At 39.1% G+C, this 27,848-nt stretch overlaps 1 protein-coding gene across 7 annotated transcripts in view; it reads right to left on the bottom strand.

The window, feature by feature from the left end:
- Positions 1-27,848, bottom strand: part of RPS6KC1 (ribosomal protein S6 kinase C1) — a 142,389-nt gene that overhangs the window by 66,203 nt on the left and 48,338 nt on the right. For 3 of the 7 annotated variants that reach the window (XM_051616321.1, XM_051616320.1, XM_051616324.1), the window contains exons 2-7: positions 24,635-24,670; positions 20,054-20,174; positions 10,412-10,527; positions 8,302-8,395; positions 4,438-4,497; positions 3,284-3,646 (exon numbers count right to left, since the gene is read on the bottom strand). The exons of 1 other annotated variant lie outside the window; for it this stretch is intronic. In XM_051616321.1, the coding sequence (XP_051472281.1) occupies positions 3,284-3,646; positions 4,438-4,497; positions 8,302-8,395; positions 10,412-10,527; positions 20,054-20,174; positions 24,635-24,670 (790 nt within the window). Of the gene's footprint in view, positions 1-3,283; positions 3,647-4,437; positions 4,498-8,301; positions 8,396-9,164; positions 9,199-10,411; positions 10,528-20,053; positions 20,175-23,293; positions 23,410-24,634; positions 24,671-27,101; positions 27,277-27,848 lie in introns of those variants that run through there. 3 more of the 7 variants (XM_051616322.1, XM_051616323.1, XM_051616325.1) reach the window with 3 other exon arrangements.

A 27,848-nucleotide genomic window follows, 5' to 3' on the forward strand; every position in this document is an offset into this window, starting at 1 on the left:
TAATATTAAAATGTATGTGTGGAATAGGAATAGGCCCAAGGTGCATAAAGAGCAGATGTCCCAAGTCCACAGTATACACCAGCCCCCTGGAGGGGAAACAGCATTCGTTCCCCAAGTGACATGTGTATCAGGCCTTTTGGCAGGACTACGAATAGGATATTAAAAGATTAGTACCAAAACTCTGCAAGAGACTAGCAGAGGAAAAAACATATGTACCTTGCACAGTATAATTAACACCACTATACTTCTGAAAACATGTACACACAGCTGAAAACAATAGACATTTATTTGGTGTAAGCACATACAACACCCGCCTTGTCTAGCATTAGTGCCATCAGCCAGGAGAGCTGGAGAGTTGTCAGGAATGTAACAGACCCCAGCGTGCTCTGACTGCCTTTATAGAAGCCAGCTACTTCAAACTAAACAACACAAGCCTGCAAACTTGCCGTAATAAACTTGCTCACCCGTGATTTTGACAAGGTAGCCTTAAGAATTAAGTAGATCTTGTACCAAACCTAAAGGAGCAACTGGCAACGGATTCAACCTTATCTTTCAGATACATTTCACCAGCTTAGAAAGGCATTACATTTCTGAGAGACCTTTCAAACACAGAGCAGGGATGTTTCTTTTTTACACTGTACACTGGTTACATTTCCCAATTCCAACTTTTCAATGTCAATTTCTATTTTCTTGGTGCCACCACGTGGCAAAATTATGTATTACTGTTTCAAATGCAAAAGCCACCTCTGGTCCATTCTACAGAGGTCCCACATTTTGCAGTGTCACTTCATACATGTGTAAGCAGATATATGAACACTGTGTTTCACTTTCAGATATTACAAGGCTTATTTAGACAACATAGGCTGAATATAATCAATGGCAGAAGACCAGTGGCATTTGGTAACAATTGCACCACGCTTTTCTTTGAAAGGAGCATGTTATTATCCATGTGAAATACATACCCAGTGGTGTTTAAATAGCTCAAGAGATTACATTAAGGGCTGTTCTTTTTTTTATTGCAATATACAGTGTATATTTGTGTATCAACTAGAAGTGTGACAGATTCATGGTTTTGTAATTTAGTGCAAATGCCCAGCAGAGGATGTGAACATTCATTTGCTTTCTACCTTCACAGCATGCAGGGTAACATAGAAGAAGGAGAAAGAAGAGCTGACTGCTAGGAACCATCCTGTGTACATTTATATTCTCAAGGGATAAGATGTGAATTAAAAAGCAACTCATTCTCATTATTTTCTCTCCCATGCTATACAGATGCAAGGTCAGAGACTTAAGAGAAGAAGTTGCAGGTGCTGACTACACATCTCCTTCATCAGCAACACCTCCACACACATAGAGGCATCACCACTATAAATTATTAATAACTCCCACTATATTATCTGAGTGGCATCAGAGAAGCAGGGCAGAATATCACACTTGTCTAAGACTCCTTGAATTTTTTCCTAGTCTTAAAAGCATGGGTAACAGTGGGTGAGAGAAAAGTATAAGTGGCTAGTAAACTGCAAGAATGCAAAACTCCTTGGAGGAAACATTAGCAAATATAAGTAAAAAGCTCAACCCACTCTAACAAGTTAGTGTGCATCAGTTGAGCAAGTCACCTACAACACATGCAAGAAAAGCCTTTCACAACTTCAGGGTAAACACAGAACCATAAGGATTACCATGGATTAATCACTGGCACAAGTCAAGTACATACGCATAGTTACCACAGCTTAACTGATGTGCAATACCCTGACTTGTGCACATGCCCTAACAGTTTGAAACTGTTTAACAAAGAAAGCTTTTTGAAGCTGAAACCTGAAGTGTCGATTTAAAACTGCATCATGGCAGCCTTGCAACAGAAGAAGACAGAAGTGGTTATGACAAAACAGGAAGACCGTAACTGAATGGCACACAGATCTACAAAGAAGTGTATTAGCAAAGAATAGCCACATGCTTCAACAGAAGGATTGCCAACACATTCAACAACAAGAATGAAAAGCATTTTGACAACACAGGCACGGAAAGATAGAGTGCTACTGAAGAGGTGAAATAAGCAGCAAAGCAGCAACCCTACTGACATAACTCAGACTTGAAAAGAAAGAGGTGGACTTACTTTTGCCAAAAAGTACAAGACATTTTAAGCAAAGGCTATGGACATATCTTGGTCCACACCACTAGTTTTCATCAGCAACCTATCCATTATTTTTTGCCAGGTCCTGTTAAAGCAGCTCAGCAGGTAACTTCCATTCCTAGAACTGTTCAGAGGGTCTGCACCACTGCTGCGCATCACACTGAGATGCAGCAAAGGCTTGTGTGTGCTTTGGTGCATTAGCATTTAAGTTCAGATCCGGAGCAGCATAATGCATCTGTGCTGTATGCCATCAAACAAAGCCACAATTCTAATCTCACTCATTTGATCTGTGTGGGACAGAAGCACAATACACAGACCCTGAATTCAATCCAGGGAAGAACAAATCTCTTCCTGTGCTTTACAGTTTTAAGCCATTGTTGGACAAAATGCAAATATATGAGATTATCAGTGTAGGTTCTCAAGAACTAGAGAAAGAACAGGAAGAAAATGTTCCCTGATTGACAAGGTGCAAGGAGACACCACAGAATTTTTCATGCAGTTGCATATGGTCTGTTAACAGCAGCTTTTGCAGACATACATTGACATATCAAAGTCTTTTGGAAAAAAAAAAAATAACCCTGTTCCACTCTAGCAGTGCAGGCATATAAGTTTGTATGTATCCTTTAGCTAGGAGAACAGGCCAGTGGAAGAACAGTTAGGTGGAACAAGCAAGAGGCCATGAGCCAAGAATAGTTCTAATCCTGTTGTGATTGGGAAGTTAACCTGAGTCTGCCTCTCCCCATGCGTAAAATGGGGATAATTAATCCTTGCTTAACCATGTAAATTAAATAATGTTTCAACAGTGCTGCAAGTGTCACATATTAATTAATGCCTAGGTAATAAAAAGGAAAGAGACAAAAGTGAAGCACCTTACTACTTACCTGCAAGTCAAAGGTTGTGCCACAATTTTATAAGAGGAGATATTTGGCACTTGGAAGATGAGACCCTAAATTATCATTCAGAATTAGAGAGGAAGATTTCCCTGTCTGTCTCTCTCATATGCACAGCAGCTATCAAGCACATGAAAGGTAGGCACACATCATTCTGCATTTCATACCACCTTCTTTGCAACACAGTAAGCTGATGGTAACTAAGGAAACACCATAAACAAACACACACAACCAAAGAAAAGGTAAACATAATGATCCATACCTTGAACTCCTTCCAGAAGCAGATCAACCCCCTCTCTATAAAAGTTGAAGGCAGCTTCATAATCTTCCTCCTCCTCCTTCTTTAAGGCCAGTTTTATCAACTCGCCTGCTTTCTCCAAGTAATCTTGTTTGCCAGGCTTGGATTTTAAGCTTCCAGTAAACAAACTATGGCTTTCCCTCTCTCCTTCAGGTTTGCTCCACTCCTGCTCAGGTGCCAGTGTGCTTTGTGCTGGCGGTTCAGAAGCAAGGCAAAGGCCAACAGCTCTACTAGGAGAACTTTGGTTGGAGGCCATTCCATCATCTAGCTCAGCAAGAGAGTCTACATCAATTGTCAGAGAGATCAGATCGCTGTCGCTGGAGAAGCCTGAAACCACAGTCAGAAAGACATTCATTGCTTTATATTTCTTATATGCTTTAGGAACCTTCAAAATTCGTTATCCTATCCAAAGTTTTTAGCTTCCTTCTCACTTATGCAGCTTCTTGAGACTGTACACAGAAATTTCCCACACGTAAAGCTGTCTTCAGAATCAGTTTTTAGCAGCTATAGAAACATGTTTGTTTTTTTTAATTAGCTGCAAACTCTGCAGAGCAACTGCTCTTTATTTCAATACTGAGAATGAAGAGACGAACATCAAATATCCAACTTACACTTTCAAAGCCTGCTCAACATTGGGCAGCAGGAAATTACAAAACTAACTCTGTGTGAGTGATATCAGAAAATTCCCAATATACTGTTTTAAATCAGTAAGATTTAAATATAATACATATAATTTAAATACAGTAAATTAGGAGATTGAATTAACAGAGTCACAGTCTGCTTATGCATCCTGCAGCACTCTAACTCACACCTACCATGTATACACTTCTTCCATTACTACCCTGGTAATATGAATTAGCTTACACTGCTTTCACTGAAATTTGAGCAACACATTTTATTTTTCATTTGCCATATAAAAGTATATATACTCATACCAAGTTCACCTTCAGTAACTGAACCACAGAAACTCTGCAGGGTTATTTGGAAATAAATATCAAAGATATTTAATACATTTCATTCTGTAAGGATTATCATCCACGAAAAGCATTCACTCGTAACTGTAACTTTCTAATAATTTAAATTCCACAAATGTAATGGGAACAACTTCTAGACCTCACCTCCACATTCTGATTGGCTCGTAAGCGTCACATCATCAAGCCCACTTAAATCCTTTCGAACTGAAAAGAACAAGAAAAACAAAAATGTTTCTGACATTCTTTTCTACAACACATTAGATGTTCACTTGCCATCAAAATGAAAGAGCATGACCCTACTACAGGTAAAAGTATATATTAAATTGGTATTTGACCAACTATCAGAGATAACAACTTAATGGCACACCATTCCAATTGTGACAGTGGTATTAGACTTGCCATTTCCTGTTGCCTCTGAGGTTAAAAAACAAAACAGGGGTGGTTGCTTAGGAGGGGCCAATTCAAACCTCAGCACTCCCATTCACCCAATTGCAATAGCATGAGCACTTTAATCTCTATCTCTCACTGGTCTGATGATTTAAAAAAGCTAATGAGACTTAAAACAGGAGAGCCTTCAAAGCTGGGAACTACACACCCCAAGGAAAAAAATAAACAAACACACAACAAACCAGAATACCAAAAAAACAGCTTTCAGTCTCAAAAATGTCATTACAAAGTAGTACCCTGCATGAGACATATGGAGCAAGCCACAAACTTGGCAGTGCCAACCTGAATATCAAGAAGCAGTTTGTTTTATCACCTTGGCATGTGTACCCACTGAGGCAATAAAACAGACAAGGTCAGGATATTTAGCTGTTTGGACACACAGAGAAAGGAAACTCTGAGTGAAAACCTGGTGTCTGGTTTTTTTTCATATTATCGACAGAGTCAAAAGTTTAACCACATTATCAGGTTAACTGTTCTGACGTATCTTCGAAAAGTATGTGGCAGTAGCAAGGAGCTGACAAGTATCTCAAACTTTCTCTTTGATTTTATAACTCTAGTGTTTAGAGGGAGCTTACAATTAATGAAAGAGGAGTAAGAAGGCACTGTAGAAATATTTTTAAGAAACTAATAGTTCCTTTAACATGAGAAGAAAAAGCACTAGAAGAGATTACCGGCCACTTTTTGTCTGAAAAGCAAGGGACAGTGATACTTAGTGACACAAGATTACCTGAGAGGAGGGGACAGGATGCACAGAAGACAATGCTTCTGATCTTTTCAGGGGAAGGGCATAAAGCCAAGTGTCCATGCAGAAGAAAACTGGCCGTGTAGCCCCAAGTCCTGCAAGGAAGAATGCAACCTCACAAGAGAAGAGTTGAAAGAAGACACAAGATTCATTAGGGTATTAATGATGGGCTGTTCACCTGCCCAATTTAGGGACAGCAATGTCAAATTTGGATGCAGAGGACTGAGAATTTATGAAATTACATTTAGAGAAGACAAGTTATTTCAGTGAAGAAAAATTGCTAGCTAGGAAATGTATAGGTAGAAGCAGAGCTGACTGATGGAAAAAGGGTACAGACAGAGAGGAAGAACAGAAAAGCTGGAGATTGGTGCTAAGGGGGTGCTGGGCACCCAGGCTAGATCAGTTGGAGCACATCCACACAGCAAATTTCAAATAGACCCAAGTTACCATCCCTACAGTCCAAACAAAACCACATTTGCTCTTCTCTTGCAGCCAGCTTGACCAAAAGCTGTATGAACACAGCTAACATGGCATAGAGCCTGAGCTAATAAACTCTGCTTAAGGTCAGGTTTAGAGCCCAGGTCTGGCATCACACAATCACAGTCACGGGGCTTCCAATCAGCCTGAGAGGTAGGAAGAGTTTGAACTGCATATGCTTATTTCTGGGAAGATAACGTACACATGGTAAAACAGAAAGGGGAGTGGAGAGGGGAGAGAATGGAAAAAAGGATGAGCTTCCTAGTAAATTTCTATAAAGAATTTGGCAATTGGTCTAGAAAGACTTTTGGAGAGGAGGCTGGACATTTGAACACTATCCCTTGTACCCAGAGAGGAAGACAGAGTCACAGTCTGTCAGGAATATTAGATTAATATAATGATGCTGAAATCTAACAAATTTCTCTACTTGTCTCTGCCTTGTGCAATTTCACCAGGTATATGAGGAGTAAACACATCTTCCAAAAATTGGTGGAAAGCCTGGGTAACCTGGCCTCCTGAAAAGCAGGTTCCTGTGATAGCATGAACTGTCAAACTACTTTTAGAAGTAAAATACTTATAGCTTATTTTGGTACAAAAACGTTTCTACTATCAATTTGCTGCTTCCACCATTAACATGCACATTTTCTGCAACATGAACTTTGTGTGAAAAGAACAGATAAAAGTGAGAAAACACAACCCAGCCGTATAAGACAACACCATCACCTGTTAAGGAATGGATTTGCTACTTCCCAGTACAACAGCTTGTAAGGATCAGTGCCCACGTGGAGACCCCTGAATGCTCACAAAAAGTAACACAGTGAACTAGTCAGAGTTAACTATGATAATCAGACTGGGAAAAATTAGATCCAGGCAGGATGCCCAGAGGAGAGGCAGAGCAAGGATTCAGAGTTGAGTATTGCCACTGCCACCTAGAGGCCCTAAAGACAGATGTTTCCTTCTGTCCCTAGTCTCCCCCACGGCCAAAATTTGGTTTCCAACCTAGGAAAGTATGAGCTGGAAGACTTGGGTTTTTAAAAAATAGAACTCCACAAGAGTCATATTTGGCATCTGGAAAGCCTGTGTTGATAGTTAGCACAAGTGGTTCTTGTTCCACAAAAAACCCTAAAATCCTTAAAAGCATTCCAGCTGATTAAGAATAAGGGTATCAAAGAATTTTTCCATACAGCATTTTTTGCTTTTCAATATTTTATCTCATATAAAAGAAAGCGATTTTCTTCTAACAATGAGGTGCTTGTCAATAAAGAACAGAATGATTAACATTAAGAACTTCTCTTTTACAAGGCACAATGCAAAAATAGGTGCATTGTCAGAATCTGCAATGCTAAATTCCCCTTTCAAACTAGCCACCTTTAAAACTTTCCACCTCCAGTAACAGGCAAGAAGCACTATCACAGTATTTATTTGGGCTGACTGATCCTACCTCACAGCCATAGCATTATTTAGTGTAAGTGAAGTGCCACTTCCATGCATGTCTTTTACAGTGTGCTAAGGAAAGGCAATGTTAGGAAGAGGGACACACCCTCCACTAGCACAACCAGAAAAATTGGCAAATAAAGGGAGACTTCCAGTTTTCAACTGGACATAGCCCACACTGATTCTAACACACAACCTCTCACACTTTCAAGAACAGGAAGTTCTTTTCAGGGAAAGAAAAAAAACACTGGCAGTTTTTGCAAGAGACTTAACTTCCTTATCTCCCCAAACCTTGCAGTGGGTTTTAACATTCACCACTTCCATATGCTCAATCCAGAAGACACATTTAAACACGGTATCAACTCATTCTGGGATCTTACTAAGCACTGAAAGCATGGTCACACCCAGAGCATGAAGAGCTGAATGTGATCCCTCTGAAATGAATGGGGCAGTTCAAAACTGAGACTTACTTTTCATGCTCTAAGCAAATCATCTTTGTATATACTGATCAAACTCAAAAGGGTTTTAAAGGTCTCTGCAAATTTTTACAGCTTGGGTCATGATTAGTAGTGAACAATACCACACTGTTTGTCCAACCTTTTGAAAGCAAGCAGGATTATGTACATTTAAACCAGAAGGTTCAGTGCAGTTAGCACCAAAAAGCAGTTCTTGTTGAACAATAGAGCACTAGGACCTCTAAAATGGACCAGAAAACTTCCTGTTCAAGCAAGCTTCCGGTAGTGAAGTCCTGAGCACAACTTCTCTTTTGCTAATTCCAGTTCCAGCATGTCTGTCATTACAGAAATAGAGATTTGGATGCCAGTGCTCCTCCAAATACAGCACTTGCCATTTAGGTGCTGCTTTGAAACAGGCCACATTGTAAGGTCACATGAGGAAAGAAAGCAAACCTTCGGAACTGCAATCAGACAGGCTGTCTGCAAGAGAATCAGACAGAGGCTCAACAGGACCAATCAGTTCAGAACCATCATGGACCTCTCCACCCTGAAAAGAAAGAGGGAAACAAATTATTTAGCTGCTGTGCTCTATTGAAAGTCTCATTATACAGCAGTGATAGTTGAAACTACATTTCCTAACCAGTGAATGCTCCACTACTTTAGAGTCAATGCATTTAGTTAAACTATATAAGCCTGAAAAATAAAACAAAGTTTTTGGTTTGGCCATGCTTGGTTACCACAAACTGCCTAGGCATCTAAGCCATTAGCCTACTGCAACTTCTGTGGTAACAAGAGTTCTGAACTACAGAGGCTGCAGCAGATCTGTCTGCAAACCCAAGTTTAGCAGGGAGAGAACAGCAATGCTCTTGCTCTCTTCTGGTCTATACCCTTTCTTGGTGTCCCCACGCTCATCCGATCCCTCATGCAGGTGTGTTTGTCCTTAAGAAAAGTGTCCCACCTATGACCCATGATCTTGAGTTCAGTCTTAGTCAAGACTGGACAGACAGGGAAGATAAGGCCAGGGCCAGCACATCAGAGGGCTGCTATTCCCTCACAAGCTTGGAAGGAATTAGACAGAAATAAAGTAACAATGGGAACAGTTCCTTGTATGAGAAACCACCTAAATGTTTTGTTGGGTTTTTTAAAATTTCTGCTCTGCATCTCTGGTGCACATTTCCCAGGCAACTTTGTTAGAAACTGCACCATTCCCAAGGCAGTGTTACAAATGGGCATTGCTAATCTGCCTTGAACTAGCCAAGTGCATTTTCACGCTAGACAACCCATTTTTCAAAAGCACACATACACACAGCACTCACTTCAGTTGTTTCTAAGACTTCATTGTTCAAGCCTATCTCTCTATGGCTATTTTCACAACTATCTGAAAAGGAAAAAAACCACATGTGGGCAGATTTGAAAGACACTGGCTGAGCTGGTGACTGATCAAAACTTCAGGCTTTCTTACAGAAAAACATGACACAATCACCTAACAGATGAGCCTAAATCATTACACTTGCATTACTCCCCTTGTAGACCTACTTGGTCCTGTAAAAATTAATGCCTTTCTAGACTGATTCATTAGCTTACAAAGCCAGAAAAGGTCCACTGGAAGGCTAAAACTAGCAAAGCAGAGGAAAAGAGCTCTGAACAAATACCCAAAAACACAGAACAGAAATATTTCCAAAGATCTGAAAAAGTGCAAATGCAAATAAAATTATAATTATTCTAATTCAGTCTCTTATTCATTGCTGTCACCTAAGCTTAAAGAAAATTACCATATTTTAAAGGGCTCTGCAATAACCTCATCATAAAAACAAGTTACAATTTTTGTGCTTTGCTGTAATCTTGCTTTTGCACATACATTATTTAAACACGCTTAACACATTCATACATTTGAGTCCCATTTCAGTATTCAGCCAGATCAGTATTTCCTTAATTACAAGGAATTACTATCACGCTTACATGTAAATTCATGCTTATGTGTTTGCAGAATGTTGGACTAAGCTAACTAAGCTACTGAAAATAAAAAGGTTTGAAGGAACAAATGAAAACAAACTGCTTCAGATGTAAGAAAGAGGAAATCTGGATCAACATATTGTCCTAAACTACATTTTGGAGAGTGGTGTTCACAATACTGTGCGAGCAGCACATTTGACTAGTTATACGCCCAACTCATTGTCAGGAACCTGAATCAGTCACAGGCCATAAGAAAACAATCAAGAGTCTTTCTTCCTTTGGTTTGACACTATAAATAACTGCACAGATACAGAAACAACAACAGTATTTTTATTACTTCCCAGACAAACACTCATCATTCAATAAACAAAAATTGCAAATCCTTTCCCCACAAGCTCCTGTAAAACTTTCCACCTTACAGAGGTGTGGCATGGGCTTGTTTCTTTTTTCCAAAGCCCAATTTCTAGAGTGAATGGAAAACTCCCAGACCCTTCACAAAGCATGTCAGGTCAGCTCACTGTCACTCCACAGTTTATAAAGTAAAGCAGAATCAGCACTATACTTTATTAATACCAGTAAAAGCCAAATACTTCTGCAAATACTAACAAACCTTAAAAAACTCTTCAAGCTGTTTGCTGTTATAGAGAGCAGGGATATTGGCAGAAAACTGCAACAGATCTTCAGCACATTGCCTTCTTTCTTCAATCACAGTTTCATCAAATCGCCCTGGAAGAGACACATGGATTGACAGTCTTAGAAATAGCTACATGTTTATTCAGCAATAATAACCACCACAAAAAAAAAAGCCAAAACTAAAGTCATCTTCTGGAGACAGCGCCCTGAACCTATGAAAGTTATTCCAATGTTTCAGGAGAACACAGCAAATCTTCAGACTTCCTGTTCTCAATTGTCCCTAGTCCCGTCTTCTGCAGTCCACTCAGATGATGAAAGCTGGCAGCTACGACAAGAATCCTTCGCCCTCTTATCGGAAGAATATGTGAGGCAACACTCTTGATTAGCCAAGAGACACTAACGGACGTCCAGTGTTATCTAGCTATAAATGATACGTGCACAATTTGACAATATGCCACTCAGTGTCAGCCTCGATTATGGCCCAAATCCTGTAAGGAGCTGAGCACTCTTCACATATTCTCAGGAACCACACACAGCATGAGCAGACAGTAAACGAAGTATTGCTAAAAGCCTCCAAACAGATCATCAATTCCAAGGTGCCATCTATGGAGGAGACAGAGTGTAGGGGAGATGGTGAAGCCCTGCTACTGGGCACTGAAGCTTTCCTGTGAAGTCACTCCATGCAGACAGGGTTTCATCTCCTTCCAGATTCAAGAGAGTAAGCAGAGCTGGGAAACGGCTCATTTACCAAAATGTATGATCCCCCTCTTTTCCTTACCCATCCCTCAAGACATTTCAATTAGAAAAAACACATATAAAAAGCAACCCCACAGTTCACCTGAGATACTTGCTTCTCAGGAGAAAGAACCCTTGGATTGCTACCTTAAATTCACATTCTTCACAATTGCACACAACTTATTTTAGCTTTTCATATCAATATCACTTTGTGGTTGAAACAGTTACAACTTTACAAAAAGGAAAAGAGCAGAGGTTAACAATAATAATTGGGGGAGAATGGAAGAGATATTGCAACAGCTATACAGAGGGAAAAAAAAGGACTGGGAAGACAAGTTCAAGAAATAGTATTGCTGTAACAGCATGACCAGAAAAATAAGAACCACCTGCAACATCTCTGTGGCATTAACCTTTGAAGAGGACAAAGAAACACTGAATACAGAAGCAAAATTCATTTATACTCAGAGCAAGCAAAAAAATAGCCCCAGAAGAAATTATCAAAGCAGGATTCTTTCCAGAAATTCTTCAAGTAAATAGCTCCTGCCCATGTGGTACCAGAAGAAAGAAAATAAAACTAGAAAGACACACACATACTCACAAGATCACAAACAAAGCTCTTAGGGGCTATTTTTCCATGAAAGGAAAGGAAAGACATAGTTGGGCTAATTTTCAGCTGTATCAGTTGCACAACTTGTTCACCCTGCCCTTTCAGCTGTACAAACTAGCAGCCATACAAAAGACGTGAGCAACAAGCAGGCAGAGAGAAGAAAAAGAATGCTACCACATTGGGTGGTAACACCGAAATCAGGCTTTATTAAACTGCTCATGACACTTCTACGTTTTCAGAGCAACACTGGTGGTTCATTAGGGCTTTTGATTCATTTCACGCAAAATAGAGGACATCATAAAAAAACAACTTCCCTCAACAAGCCACAGCAGCATGGGTCAGTTAAATGAACCTACAAAACAACATGAACAGTGTTAAAATACAACAGAAAATCAACTGCAAAGAAGTAAACACCTAACAAGGCCAGAAAGAGGTGACTTTTGCAACAAAGTAATTATGTAACATATTTTTTCCAGTTTCCCTGGGATCTTTCTACATTCTACTTCATCAGCAAGCAAAATGAAAACTAATCTTCCTCATCCTCATCTCAGTATTTCCAGTGGACACCACACTGGACGCAACAGGACCAGCACTGACAGGTTGACCACATATTGCCCAAGCAGTTGCAAACCTCACAGGTATGAGCTGAGCCTGCCTGGCCCTTCCCAGCACCACAGCATGCACTTGCTTGTCATTCAGCTGAAGTTTCGTAGACTTTTCAGAACATTTTCATCACATTTCCAACTACCTTCCCCCTCAAATTTAGCTGGTATAAGCCACATGAGTAAGAGGGTTGACTTTCTCATAGCACAATTACATAAGCCTGATTGTCTTAGGAAGTTGTGCTAGAAAAATAAAATCAAATACCTAAACAGAGCCATTGAAACATTAGTCACTGTCACATTTTCCAGCTCATCAGCATCATTATACACTATCAGGACAACCACTTACAGAACTAGAGGACTTTGGGGGAAGGAAGAACATAATTCAGCAGTGGCTTGTTCACAGACTATCTGGCATCTTGCTGACAGTTTCATTTCCAGCCAACCCTGCCTAACTCGTTCCCATCTCCCTTTTTTCATATTTCCAAGCAATCTTGTGTTTCTCAACACTTTCATTATCCCTTCTCAATCAGATGTTCAAAGGTGCTGACTCTTCAAACATTTCTATCAGCAAGTCATCCTGCATCTAAACCTATGTTATTTCCAGTATTATTTACATCTCTCAGATGTGTGGAAACTTCATTACAGAGATCATATCTTTCCAGGGTTGTGGGGAGTGTTAACTATAATATTAGCACATAACAAATGCATTAGCACAGTTCTGTTATTGCTCCAGCAATGATCCATTTAAAATTTCTTATATATATGGAAAGCAAATGTATATAGCTGCAAAGAGAATCCACAAGTCATTTGCTGGTGCGGATTTGAACAGCAAAGCACCTAGTAAGGTTTGTGCTCATGTTTCAGTTAGTTTCTCACAAGACTTCCAACTCTACATGAGACCTGATTCTTAAATATGCTACTTCATTTGGTATTTTCAAATTAAAAAAATATCCTTATCTGAGCTTTAGAATGTGAATCCTCTTAATGACTCACTGCTAGGAAGTTATCAATATCTGGGCTTTTTCTGCATTTCTGCAGTTAGATACAATAAATGCTGAGTATAGATTTACAAATATTTTGTTAAAATGCCATGCATAGCCAACATATGACAATACTTAAGATGTCCAACAAAAAACTAGTTTGAAAATACTGAAGAAATTATGCCAATGCATGTTAGGCAAGGAGAGTAACCACCTTCCAGAAATAGGTATCATAATTGCTGATAAAAATACATGCACTTCCACATTACAATTATCAAAAGCTGTGGTGTAAAAAATGCAATGCAGTTGAGTTCGGCAGTTGTGGCAAGTCTTTGGTTGCACTAAATATGGAAGCACAGCATGACCCATTCATTTTTCAATACATCTCAGCTCTCCACACCATCTCCTGAAACCTGAATGCTCAATATGAGATTCTGCTCAGGTTTAACTCCTCTACTACAAGTTCAACTGTCAGAATCACAAATGCTCATTTTGTATAACATACTCTCCACAAAACAGTATGTATATGTTAATTAAAGCACTCATTAAAAAAAAAATAATAATCAGCAAGATGCCAGCAACTACTGGCAATGCTAATTAGTAACTAATTTAAAAGCTGCAACAAGCGGAACATTATCACAGGGAAGAAACACTACAGAAATGCTTCATTAAAGCAGCTCACGAAAAAAAGAGATCTTAACAGAGATGGACCTTGCAGCTCACCATTAACTGAACAGGATTAAAAACAATTTCATCAAAAACTCAAAATCTACTAAAACTACATTTTTCCTGTAATACAAAAAATACTAGGACTGATCTGAAGATAAATGCTTTAAATTAAAACACACAGTAGCTATTATACCTTGGAATGACACGGGGGGATACACAGTAAAATGATGATGAAACTACTTCTGCATTCTTTATTTAACCGTTAGTGCGCAAGTTCTGACATAGCACTGAAACTCACCCCATTCCCAACTTCATAAATAAGCAAAAATAAAAAGACACAAAAGTTGGATACAATTTATATAAACAAGGAATTCCGCACAGCTCTGTGCAAAGACGCACTTAACCCGAATCAGAGTTCAGCTTCCTTGCCTTTCACTTAACTGGTCCACACAAGAAGGAGTTAAGTCAGAGGCTCCCCCAAAGCTGCAGGGGCAGCTTGGACTTGCGTTACAAGCTTAACTCAAACTTGTTCAAAGCTGTTTGTGTTAGCACATTTTTTAAAGCATCTCAGCCACCATGCCCACAAAGCAAGAATAAACACAGCAACACTAAGTAGCAAAAACTGCAAGTCTGTGACACTATTTGGTCCTGAAACATCAATGGAAAATTTGTGCTTTCCAGGCTGAGGATTTGCTTCCAAGGGAGATTCATACCGTTTTTCTTGGCACTCATGGCACAGGAGAGCAGCCATCACACACCACTAGAAAACAACAACCCTGGGCAGAATCATAGTGCTGTCACACAGAGTGGTGGAAAAAAGGCTGACTAAACAACCTCAACTTTCGTACTTTCCAAACTGATAGGCTTGACTATCTCAAAGTAATAGCAAACATCAAAAAAAAAAAAAACAACCAAAACAAAACCCACACACACCACAACAAAAAGCATAATATACCAAAAAAAGCTAAGAATAAAAGCATGGGAAAATTGTAAACATGTTTTTGCACATTTTTTCATGTGAAGCATGTAGTTGGTGCATGGCAAAACCCACCCAAAACATACCGGATGCTGAAACACACTAAAATTGTGACACAGGGAAAAAAACGTGCAAAAACATGCAACAGATGCATGCCAGAAAATGCAGAACATATGCTGGATGCTAAAACATGCTAATGTGAGACAGAAAAAAAACAGAAAAATATGCTCTAGAGGCATGCCAAACACCAGTAACACTGCTACACAGAAAAAAACAAACTGCAAAAATCAGCACTAGATGCACACCAAAACACACCAAACACTGCCTGGATACTAAATGTGCACAACACATGCAAACAACATGCAACGACATTTATGACAATGAACATGGAAAACAGGCATAACACATGGAAAGCATGCACAGATACACACAACAGAATGCACTACAGGCATGCCAAAAAACACCAAACATGCTGAACACTAAAAATGCTAAAACAACACAGATAAAAGACAAAAACACATGTGGTAGCAGGATGCAAAGAAAAAGCCAAACCTATGCTGGATGCTAAAAGCACTTGAAAGCACATCATACATGCACACAAAAAAAAAAATGCTGTAAATGTGCTGTATGTTTAAAAACTCACTAAAACATATTAGAAACAACATGGCAACTGACAACAACACCACAGCACTTCCTCAGAAATTAAAAATCCTTTCCAAAAAAAGATGCAAAACCTTGGCAAAAAAAAGAGTGCATCGGAGATGCATGCTGAAAAATTCCAAACATGCTGGATGCTCAAAACACTACAGCAGCAATGCCAAATGGCCATGGCAACACTTTAGAAACCAAAACCCACACCAAAAAAAACATGCAAAATCCACACCAGAAACCTTGCCAAAAAAAGGAGCATATGGCAGATGCATTAAAAAAAATGTCAGATAGGCTGGACACTAAACACCATGCAAGGTGCATTCAAAAGCCAGAAGCACAGGCTGAAAACAAATCAAAAAACTAACAAAAATACTCCCAAAACACCAACCACCCCACTAAAACAACTTGTAAACACCACAGAAAGGCCTTAATTACCCTAAAACACCTTAGACACTAAAAAGCTTGCCCAAAAACCCCTTAGAAACTGAAATCCTTGCCAAAAACCACATCAAAAAAAGAACATGTGGCAGATCCATGCCAAAAAAAATGCCTAATTGGAAGCTTAAAAACCCATTAAAATGCCCAAAAATTGCATGCTGTAGGTGCATGCTAATAAACTACCAAATACACTGTACACACAAGAAAATGCTGAATAACTCTTAAAAAACCACAGAAAATCATATGCACAAAAAAAACCAAAAACCACAAACAAATCAAATCAAACCAAATACCAAAGAAATCCTGGACAGAAATAACGTCATAGCCATGCCTGAGGAATCAAAGCTAGACCTGTAAATTACCCAAAATCACACCAAAAATTTGCAAGGAAAAGCAAGCATATAGTTAATGCATGCCAAAAAAAGCCAAACATGCTGGACACTAAACACAGTGCAAAGTCCAAACAAAATACCATAACATATGCTGGATGCTTAAAAAAAAAAAAACCACAAACAACCCACAACACAAAATTACTTGTAAATTCCATAGAAATGCCCTAGTAACCTCACAAACTAAAAAGCCCACAAAAAAATGCCTTAGAAACCAAATAGCCTGCCAAAAACCACATTAAAAAGAGCATGTGGTAGGTTCACTCCATAAAAAACAACAAACACTGGATGCTTAAAAACCTGTTAAAATGTCCAGTAATTGCACATGGTAGATGCATGCAAAGAAATGCCAAATATGTCAGACACATTAAAAAAACGCAAAGAAATGCTTTAAAATCTACTGAAAATCATGTGGTATATGCATGGAAAAAAGCAACACCTAAGAAACACTGGATGCCAAAAAAAATACAAATTAAAAAAAAACCAAACAAACACCATCATGCCCTGGCAATGCTTTAAGAACCAAAAAAAACGCCAAAAAAAGCACAGAATTCACACCAGAAACCTTGCCAAAGAAGGGAGCACATAGTAGATGTTTGCCATAAAACGTCAAATATTATGAGATGCTCAAAACCACACAAGGTATGTACAAAATGCATAACACACACGCTAACCACAGGCTGGGTAGTTTAAAAAAAAACAAAAACAAAACATACTAAAACAATTTGTAAATGCCATGGAAATGCCTTAGTAACTCCAAAAACACATTAGAAACTAAAAAGCCTAGCCAAAACCACACCAAAAAACAACACATGGTAGACGCACACCAAAAAGTATCAAATGCATTTCAGACTGTCAGCAACACTGTAGAAATGCTTTAGAAACACCCAAAAGTAAGTGGTAGATGCGCATCAAAAAAAAAAAAAGGCCAAACATCCTGCATGCTTAAAAATGCACAGAAAATTGTGTGGCATATGCATGCCAAAAAAATACTGAATAAATCCTGGCCAGCCATGTCTTACGAGCCAAAAAACACAACAGAAAATGCCTGAAATCCACACCTGAAACCCTGTCACAAGGAGAAAAAAAAAGTAAAATAAAAGCCAAAAACCAGCACACACCACACTGGGTGCATACTATAAAAAGTATAAGCAAAGACAGGATGCTTTAAAAAAAACTAATGCACTAGAACAACTCGTAAATGCCACGGAAATGTCTCAGTAACCCCAAAAGTACTTTAGAAACCAAAAAGCTCACCCAAAACAAAACAAAACCAAAAGTGTATGGTAGAGACATACAAAGAAATGCCAAACACCTGTTGGACAACTTTAAAAAAAAAACATCAAAATGCTTAGAAAAGACTCGAAAGTACACAGTAGATGCACACCAAAAAGCACCAAACCCTTTTTTGGACAGTTAGCAAGGCCTTAGAAACACCTAAGAAACCCTCAGAAAGCACAGGGTAGGTGCTTGCAAAAAAGACACTGAACATGCTGAACAGATTAAAAAATGCTGAAAAATGCTTAAACACCCACTGGATATTGTGTGATATGCACATGCCAAACAAAATAGCACAGTTTGTGCTGAGCACAATGAAAACACACTAAAAAAAACACCTCCATCACTAAAATAAACAGAACACACTGCTACAAAATCCACATGGAGTCATATCACTTCACCTATAGCTCATTCACAATAACATATACATCTAGATTAAGGTAAGACATTTGGCTTTTAAGAGCTAATTACTTTCTGCCATCTATTTCTTATGTAAAGTCACAATCCTCTTCCAGGTTGTTTTGGTAAAATAGTTAAGTGCTATATGTAAAACTGATCTCAAAAGCTTACCTAGATGAAATTGAGAATTACAAATTCCCAAAATAAAATTAATTTCTGCAACAACCACTTGATACTTTACTATAACTCATTACTGGTTTAGTGAAAGGTGTTCCTGTCCATGGCGGGGGGGCTGGAGCTAGATGATCTTTAGGTGTCTTCCAACCCAAACCATTCTATGATTCTGTGACTAAAAAACACAGACAGCTCATATATCAAAATCTTTGTTCATTGTTCAAGTGCTGCTCACAAAGCACTTTACACTCCTGAAAACAGGGAATGTAAGCTGTAAAGACAAAGAACATATACATCAATAAACATTTCATAGAATCATAGGATAAGAGATTGGAAGAGAGCTCAAGGATCACCTGGTCCAACCTTACTAAGTACTACTATAGTTTATATGAGACGGCTCAGCACCCTGTCAAGCTGAAACTTAAAACTGTCCAATACAGGGGAATCTACCACTTCCCTTGGGAGACTATTCCAACATTTCACTCTCCTCATAGTGAAAAGTTTATCTTTTGTGTCCAACTGGAATTTCCCCAGGAGCCACCTGTGCTCATTACCCCTTGCCTTTTCCATGTGACTCCTTGTAAATAGGGAGTCTCCATCTTCATGGTAGCCACACTATAAGTGGAACATGGTAATGAGGTCTCCACAAAGCCTTCTTCTTTCAAGGCTGAACAAACCCAGTTTTCTCAGCCTCTCCTCATACGGGAGGTCCTCCAAGTCCTTTGAGCATCCTTGTGGCCCTGCTCTAGACTCTATCCAGCCTGTCTGCAGCCTTTTTGTAGAACAGAGACCAAAACTGAACACAATACTCCAGGTGTGGTCTGACAAGTGCTGAGTAGAGTGGGATGATGACTTCTTGATCTCTGCTGGTGACGCCCCTGTTGATGCAGCCCAGCATCCTGTTGGCTTTCTTTGCCACTGCAGCACACTGTTCATTCATGTTGAGCCTGTTATCCACCAAGAGCCCCAGGTCCCTTTCCATAGAGCTGCTCTCCAGTCAGGTGGATCCCAGTCTGGACCACATTCCCACGTTATGTGTTCCCAGATATAAGACCCTACACTTCTCCCCATTGAACTTCACAAGGTTCCTGCTAGCCCACTCCTCCAGTCTGTCCACGTCATTCAGGAGGGTGGCTCTTCCTTCTGGAGTGTCAACCTCTCCACTCATCTTGGTGTCGTTAGCAAACTTCATCAGGGTGCTCTTGATCCCAACATCCAGGTCACTCATGATGATGTTAAACAGCATAGGGCCCAATATTGATCCCTGGAGGACCCCACTTGTGACCAGTTGCCATTTGAGCTAATATATCTAACAGAATCACAGAATGGTTTAGGCTGGAATGGACCTTAAACATCACCTAGTTCCAATCCCCCTGCATGGTCAGGGACACCTCCCACCAGACCAGGTTGCACAGAGCCCCATCCAACCTGGCCTTGAATACTTTCAGGGATAGGGCTTCCACAAATTCTCTAGGCAACTTGTTCCAGTATCTCACCAACCTGTTCCAGTCTCACCACATGGAAGCAATGATATATCTACTGTTAAAAAAAAAATCATCAAGTTACGATACCAGCACACCTACAAGTAAGACACAACAAACCAGAAAGCTGAGCAGTAAAAGCAGTCAGAAGAGTTCCATGCAGCTGCAAAAAAAGATTTATTTACAGATACTGAGTCATCAAAGAATTTCAGCAAGTCAGGAAAAAATTATGCTTACCAAATACTATCGCTTTGGCAAAAGGTGGAAAGAGTTCTGTATGTCTGCATAAGTTTTTATGTATTTGCCAGAGATCTTTGTGCAGTTTCTTAAAGTCACTGTATCTCTTCCAAACGACTATCTAAAGCAAAGAAAGGGGAGAGAAGTATTAGTGAGATTCACTGTTCACATTACATCACACCACAAACACATTTTTTAAGCAAATCAGACAACTATCTTCAGCAAAAATGTTTAACAAAAATATACAATCTAAACTGCCAACTCTAATGACCATTAAATAAAATTGTCAATATCTGTCCCAAGCCCCTATTTTGGTTAACAAGACTACAGTGCATAAGAAAAAATATTAACTAAAAGCTGAAAGAAGGAAACAAGAGGTCAAAGGCAGCACTGTTTCAGTCACACTGCTATCCAGAGCTACACAGAGAACCAGTAAGAGAGGAAAAATGCTGAGTAGTAGAGTTGCAGTATCCAGCACTCAGTAGCATGCTGTGCTTGGCATGGCTGCAGGTACGGGGAAGAGACAACAGCAAAAGAGAAAATGAGGGAAGATAAATCAATACAAGTAAGGGATTCTTAAGGACAGCACACTAAGCATCCAGGACTACAAATCAGTCTGTAATCTGTTTATGTAAAATGCTGAACAGCCCACATTTTAAATTTATTGCTAATAACCCTGAACAAAAATTGCATGTGTCCCTTTTGTAAGGCAGACAACATCTCCAACTTCAGGAATGCAAAGACATCATTGATTCATTACACCAGCTTTTCCTGATCCATCTTTTCCAGAAAGAAGCAGTCAGCTGCCAGCCAGGTAACTACTTTACTCTTCTTCCATCCCATTCTTTGTATTCCTTCCATTGAAAGAAGGAGGAGAACCCAACAGGGAAGATCAGACCAGGTAAAGAACTGAGCAACTAAGTTTACACTTGACTACTAACGGATTTACTATCATGATGAAAAAAATGAAAAAAGACTTTTTATATCTTGGCCTCATTTTTGGTCAGACTCACAAAGCCACATAATAAACCTCACCACTAATTAGAAGCAATTAAAGTAGAAGGGAGGGGGAGGGGAAGAGACTGCAGTGTATTCAGCAGTGGATTCCAGTGTTCCATCAGTCAAATGTCTCAATTAGCTTAATACAACTAACCATAATTTAAAAAATCAAAAAATACTTCTGACTGATTTAACAGGTTGCCTTCTCATCAGTTGTCATAACTGAAAAAAACACTTTTTTCAAGCAAACCACATTTAGAGCTAAGCAAAAGGTTTAATTTTAGAGGATTATTTTCATTGTTGTTTTGTTGAAGTTTTGAAGGGATTTTGTTTGTTTTTTCTTTAAGCACTAAGGTCTTCTGACCTAAGCACTGAGGCCTTCTAAGTTTCAGCAGATTCAAGTCATACCTACAGAACACTGCAGATGTAAGGCAACAGGACTGTTAAAAGTGGACATGCAAAGCTTGAATATTGCAACACTTTATCCACCTAATAGACTGACCTATACCAAAGCTAGCAGTCCTGACGCAGCCCTGCCTGTTGTGCACACATTCCCAGGACTCAATTACAACTTGTACTTGGTGGAGTTCAACAGACAGGCAAAGAAAAAAGACAATCTCTCAAGAAGATCAACTAGTCATTCTGCAATCAGAAACAATAATTTTTCAATGCTGTACTTGCATGTAATTCAATATCCATAAAGTAGACGATTAGCCCTTCTTGAGCAGTGTGCATATAGAACATAAAATTGCTCAAGATGGTGAAGTCTTGAAACATTAAGTTACTATATTGTCAGTACTTGGGAGGCAATGTTAAAAGCTGCCAGAAAATAAAAGGTTAAGAAGATTCCGTTCCACTAAAAACATATTATTTTTTACCCCCAAATAGACAAGAGGAAAAAAAAAATCCCTAGGTACCTTGCACCACAAAAGCAGCTAAGGTCATCCTAAAACCTTTCACAAGCTCATGGAAAACATGCCTTTGCATGCAAGCAGCTCAACAAAATTCCCACTCTAAAATACTCATTAGAAATCAGAATCAGAGGAAGGACATGTTGTACTTTAAGGCCCAGTGAAGCACAGCAAGTATATCATAAAACATATGTTAGACTTGTAATGCAGTAAGATGCCTGTCATGGCTAGAGCCAGTAGATCTCTGTTAACGCACGTGACTCATCTGTTCTACACTGAACAACTCTTCCTCCTCCATGAATAAGATAAAAAGACCCAAGAAACTACCCTTGCTACAATTGCCTCATGTGTCATATGGCCACCATCAGTCAGTCCCCAGAGGTGAGGAAATTAAAGTTATGTCCACTAGCTTTTCTGTATCTGTTAAGTTCACACACAACTTCCCAATAATTTCTCTTTCATCCTTTTGAGAAGGAAGCTCTTACAAGGTTTTCTACCTTTCTGTCCCAGCAACAACAACTGGGATTATCTGGAACTGTAATTGGCTGCAGTGGGCAAGATGCTGTATTAAAGGCTTTTATCCCAAAGGGCAGTTAAAAGAAAACTGGCAGGTAGAATTAAGGTGACAACACACAGCCTTATGTGCAGTTGCACATATGTAATGTATGTATTAAAATCACAGCAGTGATATTCAACGAGACTTCTGGATAAGTAGGCAGGCACAGCTAAGTGGTCCTACACAGGTGCAGGAGGGGGGCTGCGTGAGACAGACCATAAAGCAACGGGGTGGTTTTGTGTGCAGGAAATTTTGTCTATTGAACTTTTAGTTGAGCACTCCAAAAAACTGAGACAAATTTATTTTCAGTGGGAATAGGTTAGGAACATAACCTTCTTCTTTCAAAGGCTGCCTGCAATTTTTTTTATTTTTTTTTTTTATTTTATTTTATTTTGTAAGAAGCCAGTACTAAAATAAAAGCTTCCTATGTATGTGGGTTTTCTGACTACCAGTCACCCTTATGGCAACTACCATCTAAGCTTTTCCTTTTAGTAACTAGGTAGGTTCAAACGCTTGCTTGTAACAAAATCACAGCACACCTAACATACTATCACATGCAAAACAATTAATTTGGTATAATGAGGGGTGGAAAAGGACAATCACCATCAAGTTCATAGCACGTTTCCATCTTCTTGTTGTCTAGAGCACATGGAACTCTGCATGGCTAACCTACAGCCACAGATCAAAGCAATGACCAAAGCAATAACTAAAATATACACTTTTGCTATATACTTAGCATATACTCATGCAATACTCTAGCTGAACAACACTTACAATATATTTTTCTGATGAATGGCTCATCAACAGCTGCTATAAAGTGTTTTTCCCACAAATGAAGATTAAGGTAATGGCAGAATGTGCTCATGGATAGGTTCAATTCAGGACTCTCCCTGGAAAAGGTGAACATCAAGCTACAAACTACAGTAATGCAGTTCTAAAATGAGATTCATTATCATCGCTGATTCTGACAGGCTACTTTAATCTTCTAGAGATTAAAAAAAAATCAAAAAAAACATGAATGCTCATGTTTGTCTGATTCTCAAGATTTCAAAGAAGGATGCAGCAAAGGGGTGTCAAGTGTATTAGCCAGTTCTCACCTTTACCAAGCCACTAACCACCTTTGCCAAGCCACTAATCAGTAACTCATGTTTGACCACACAGAGATGCAATGAATTAATTTATAGGCTCTTCTTTCATCAACTATCCAGGTTCTCCTCAACTGTAGTAAGAGACTGTACCAGAAATTGAACATATGCATATATTATAAAATGTGTGAAAAGCCATAAGGTTGTGCTTTTGAAGGAAGATTTTGCATGTACATAGTATAATAGCATCAATGTCATTAGTTCAGAAGAAATCAAGAGGTGGGGAAAGTTTTTAACATTAAAAAAAAACAAAAACAAACCAACCAAAAGAACCCAAACCTACAACCCATGCACACATTATGTATATTTTTTGTCTCAATGAAATGCTTCCTGACAGTCTGTTAAGTCATTGAAGAGGCACAAGAATACAACAGACCGTTCTTTAGAGCCTTTTTGGAATAGGCAAAGAGTAAACCATTTTCAAGTTTTATCAAAGTATATCACAGAAAAATACTGAAGGAGCCTCAGAGAGATAGACATAATATATGACTTGCAGTCTTATCTCTCTCAGCTACTCCTACCCTCCTTCATTTTTCCTCTTCACTAATAGACAGTAATGATGTAGGTTTTTCAGTGAAGTATTGGTCAAAGAGGAAAAGAGTACCTACAGCTGAGACCTAAGACTTGGATTCTGGACTGATCTCTAATTTTACCTATAGGAGTTAAGTAACCATCAATTTGCCAATTCCAGCCCTGACAAAAGAGCTTGCAAAGTTATCAAAGCAGTTTTGTCATCAAAAGACACTTTACTCCCTAAGACTTTGTTTCAAGTCACAATTCATCACTCAGGGCTGAACTGCAACATGTTACGCTAGCTACTGTTTTCAGCTATGAAAGCTAAAGACAAATGGAAACACAAAAAACTGCTCAATTACAATGACAAAACACACAGAAACTGCTAAATTACATTAAAGATGCCTCAAAAAGCAGTGTGATACACGAAGACATTTGCACAAGTTTAAACTGTTACCTCCTGGACATCCTCTGGATTTTTTCTTGAAACAATCTGGAAAACAAAACAAAACATATTAGCACTTGGATTTTTAGTTTGGAAGTTAAAAGCATAATAATTTGTTTCTCAAGAGAAAAATCTGGGGGAAAAAGCAAATAGTTGCATGTTCCTCTGCACTCAGAAATGTTTCCATTTAGTTTTAGGGAAGCCTAATACCCAAATACAACATAGTGAGGTATTTTAGCAGCAGAGCCAGTTGCTGTGATTAGAAGTAAAGAAGTACATTTTAAGAAAAAAAAAAGCACAGAAGAGGCTTTCCAGCCTCTTCCTATTAATTCATATTAGGGTCAAATTACTCCCAATAAGCAGAGCTAATTAAGGCTACTTGGCTTAATATAAACTGCACACAACTTCATTGTGAATGTGAGGCTTTGCATTTACTAAGATAGTATTGCCACTTTACTTACAGCCATCAATGCACACACACATCTGACTCTATACTTGTGTATTTGTTTCTCCTTAAACACTCTTTGCCCAATTAATTATAAATTGCTTTGTGCAGTGGAGAATTGCAGTGAAAACGAGGCTTAGCTACACACCATGAAGAAGCCTGTATTTTGTAAGGATTTTTTTCTTTATATAAATATCGATCACAAAAACCTTTGCAATCCAAGTTCTGTATTGTACTTATAAACAGCAGTAAAGAGTACATCCACACAAACGAATCCAAGACATCTTTAATTTGTAACTTCAATTACCTTGTGCAGTCAGTATTTCCCTCATCGTAACTCAGCCAAAGCTGTTTAACAAAATAATTAGTCGATTGTTAGCTAAAGAAAACAAGGCATTCCCAGCACAGGGACTATCCACACGCTAACACACCCTGGAATAATTAATGCTGTGAACAGGCGATGCATGTTTCTTGCACCCCAGAGACTAAAACACCACCTCGCTGCACTGCAAGCACCACGCAGCTGTTGCTCTAAGATGGAAGTCACTGGATCTACACTTTCCTCTTGCTAAGTGACAACAGCATGCACCTCTTGCTCGCCACAAAGTAGCTCTCTTCCACCCTTTCATTTTCCAAGAATCCTTGCCAAAGCCTCCTATAATTCTTAACATTACTTTACTACACAGACCAGCCACTGTAATCTTTCACACATTTTGGAGGAGACAATACAGCAAAGAGAAGCATTACCTTCTCCAGCAACCTCCCAAAGACCTAAAACATTTTCCTTCTCAAGTTTAAGTTCTTCTCTAACCTTGCACATCAAAGTCCTCTTCTTTCAGTAATCTAGTATTTGGCAACTTTACCAAATTTTAACCTTGGCAGCTCTTGTTCCTTCATTCACTACCAGACAGTTCAAATGTACAATTGGTGAAATATTTCTAACCTTCTCTTCTAATAGCTGGCATACTTGATGTAAGGGGCCTGTAGAGCTGGGGGAAGAAGACATCATAGGCATGGCTACACATGACAGAAGAACACCAAAGGGCACATATCAACTGCTTTGCTTTGCAGTTCACCTTTAACTAGAGCTTTGCAACAGTTTTGGCAGCTAGGTAAGTTACCAGATGGGCAGAAGGAGACCCAGAGAGATGAGTAATTACCCAGCCAGTTAGTAAGAATCTGGAATAAAACCCAAAGGCCCTGTTTCACACTTGTTCTAATGTTACATTGCCTTCTATACCTACCAAGCATGCCAACTTTAAGTCAGTTTGTAATAATTTATGTGCTGTCCTACTTTGTTCTTCAGTTTTCTGAAGGTCAGTCTCAAAGAGGTCTGACCCTTCAATCCAACCTACAATCAACCAAGAGACTTAGCAAAGATTACACAATCCCCCAAATTTTTCGTGCATTTTTTTAATCCTCCCATAAGGATCAACAGAAGACAGCTCCTTCTGCAAATCTGTAATGCAAACAACTTTAACCTATTTTTAAATATATCATTAGGATACCCACCAAGGAGCTAAGCCATGCATATTTGCTGCATTAGGCTCTGAAAACAAGAGATCTTACAAGGATCTTCACCACCGAACTAAGTATTTCAGATTATCCTGTTCCTTGTCTGACCTGCAGATACCCAACATATCAGAATTTTAATTATCATTAATAATTTTAATCTTCTAAATTATCTGAACTTTTACTAGTGGCTTATATTTTCAAATACCATTAATGAACACTTTTAGTATTGCAACTCTTCTTTAGCCATTGGAAATGGATATAGAAAAGCCAGTATTAATTTAATCTTGCCTGCATTACAAGTATTTCACAGTTTACAAGTAAATCAAATATGCATTTTGTGCTGTACAAACTAAATCTTTAAGAAAAAAGTGGCAATACGGATAGAGCACCTTAGCACTCAGAAGGGACTGCATGGGTCATTATGCCTTTGGGGTTACATGTTTAGGGCACCCTAAACAAATGCCTTCTCATTCATTATTATTAATCTATCATTTTAGTGGAAAAGTTCCTTTGACTTACTTCATTTTGCAAAGGATTCACTCACACACCACTGAAAGGGACCAGAAATCTCAGCAAGCATGTTCTGAGTACACTAGATCTCAGTCAGAAGGGTATTCAATACCACGGGAGGATCCACTGCACTGGCAGTCCCATAAAGCTGCTGAGCATCCATTCAGCAAATACAGCTGTAGTGCTGTGATATCAACTGTGAGCCAGTTCACAGCAGGAACAGGAAGGAAGAATAGGAGGAAAGAAAAAAAGGGAAGGTAACAGATACATAGATTTAATTATTTTTAGATCACTTTGCTCAGCATCTAACTTCCCAAATCCTCCCTTCAAGTACTACGCAAGAGATTACCAGACAGAGCCCTACTGAAATAGAAGTTACTCACAGGTCCACAGAAGTTACTCATACGTGTACATTTCAGAATCCAAAGCATCCTTTACTGCATAAAGGAAAAATATTTTTTCCCCTTTGAGTTTTTTAGGTATCAAAAGACACTGAAGAACTAGTGATCTCAGGTTAGCTCAGTATAATTTGGACAGCTCACAGACCAGTTCCTCCCTCTTTCCCTTAAACAGGAAAGGGGAGGAGAAATTCTCCCCAGGGGAACAGAAGGAGCTTTCAGCAGAACTAGCATCAAGCCAGCTCTCCCCATACCCAGTTACCTGCTTCAGCTCTCCTTCTCCTAGTAGGCCTCTCCCATTCACCCATACCTTCTCCTGCCCAAACAGGGCTGAACCCCAGGCACACGCAGCCCCTAA

Source organism: Apus apus, chromosome 3 (assembly GCF_020740795.1).
Source record: "Apus apus isolate bApuApu2 chromosome 3, bApuApu2.pri.cur, whole genome shotgun sequence".
Lineage (NCBI taxonomy): Eukaryota > Metazoa > Chordata > Aves > Apodiformes > Apodidae > Apus > Apus apus.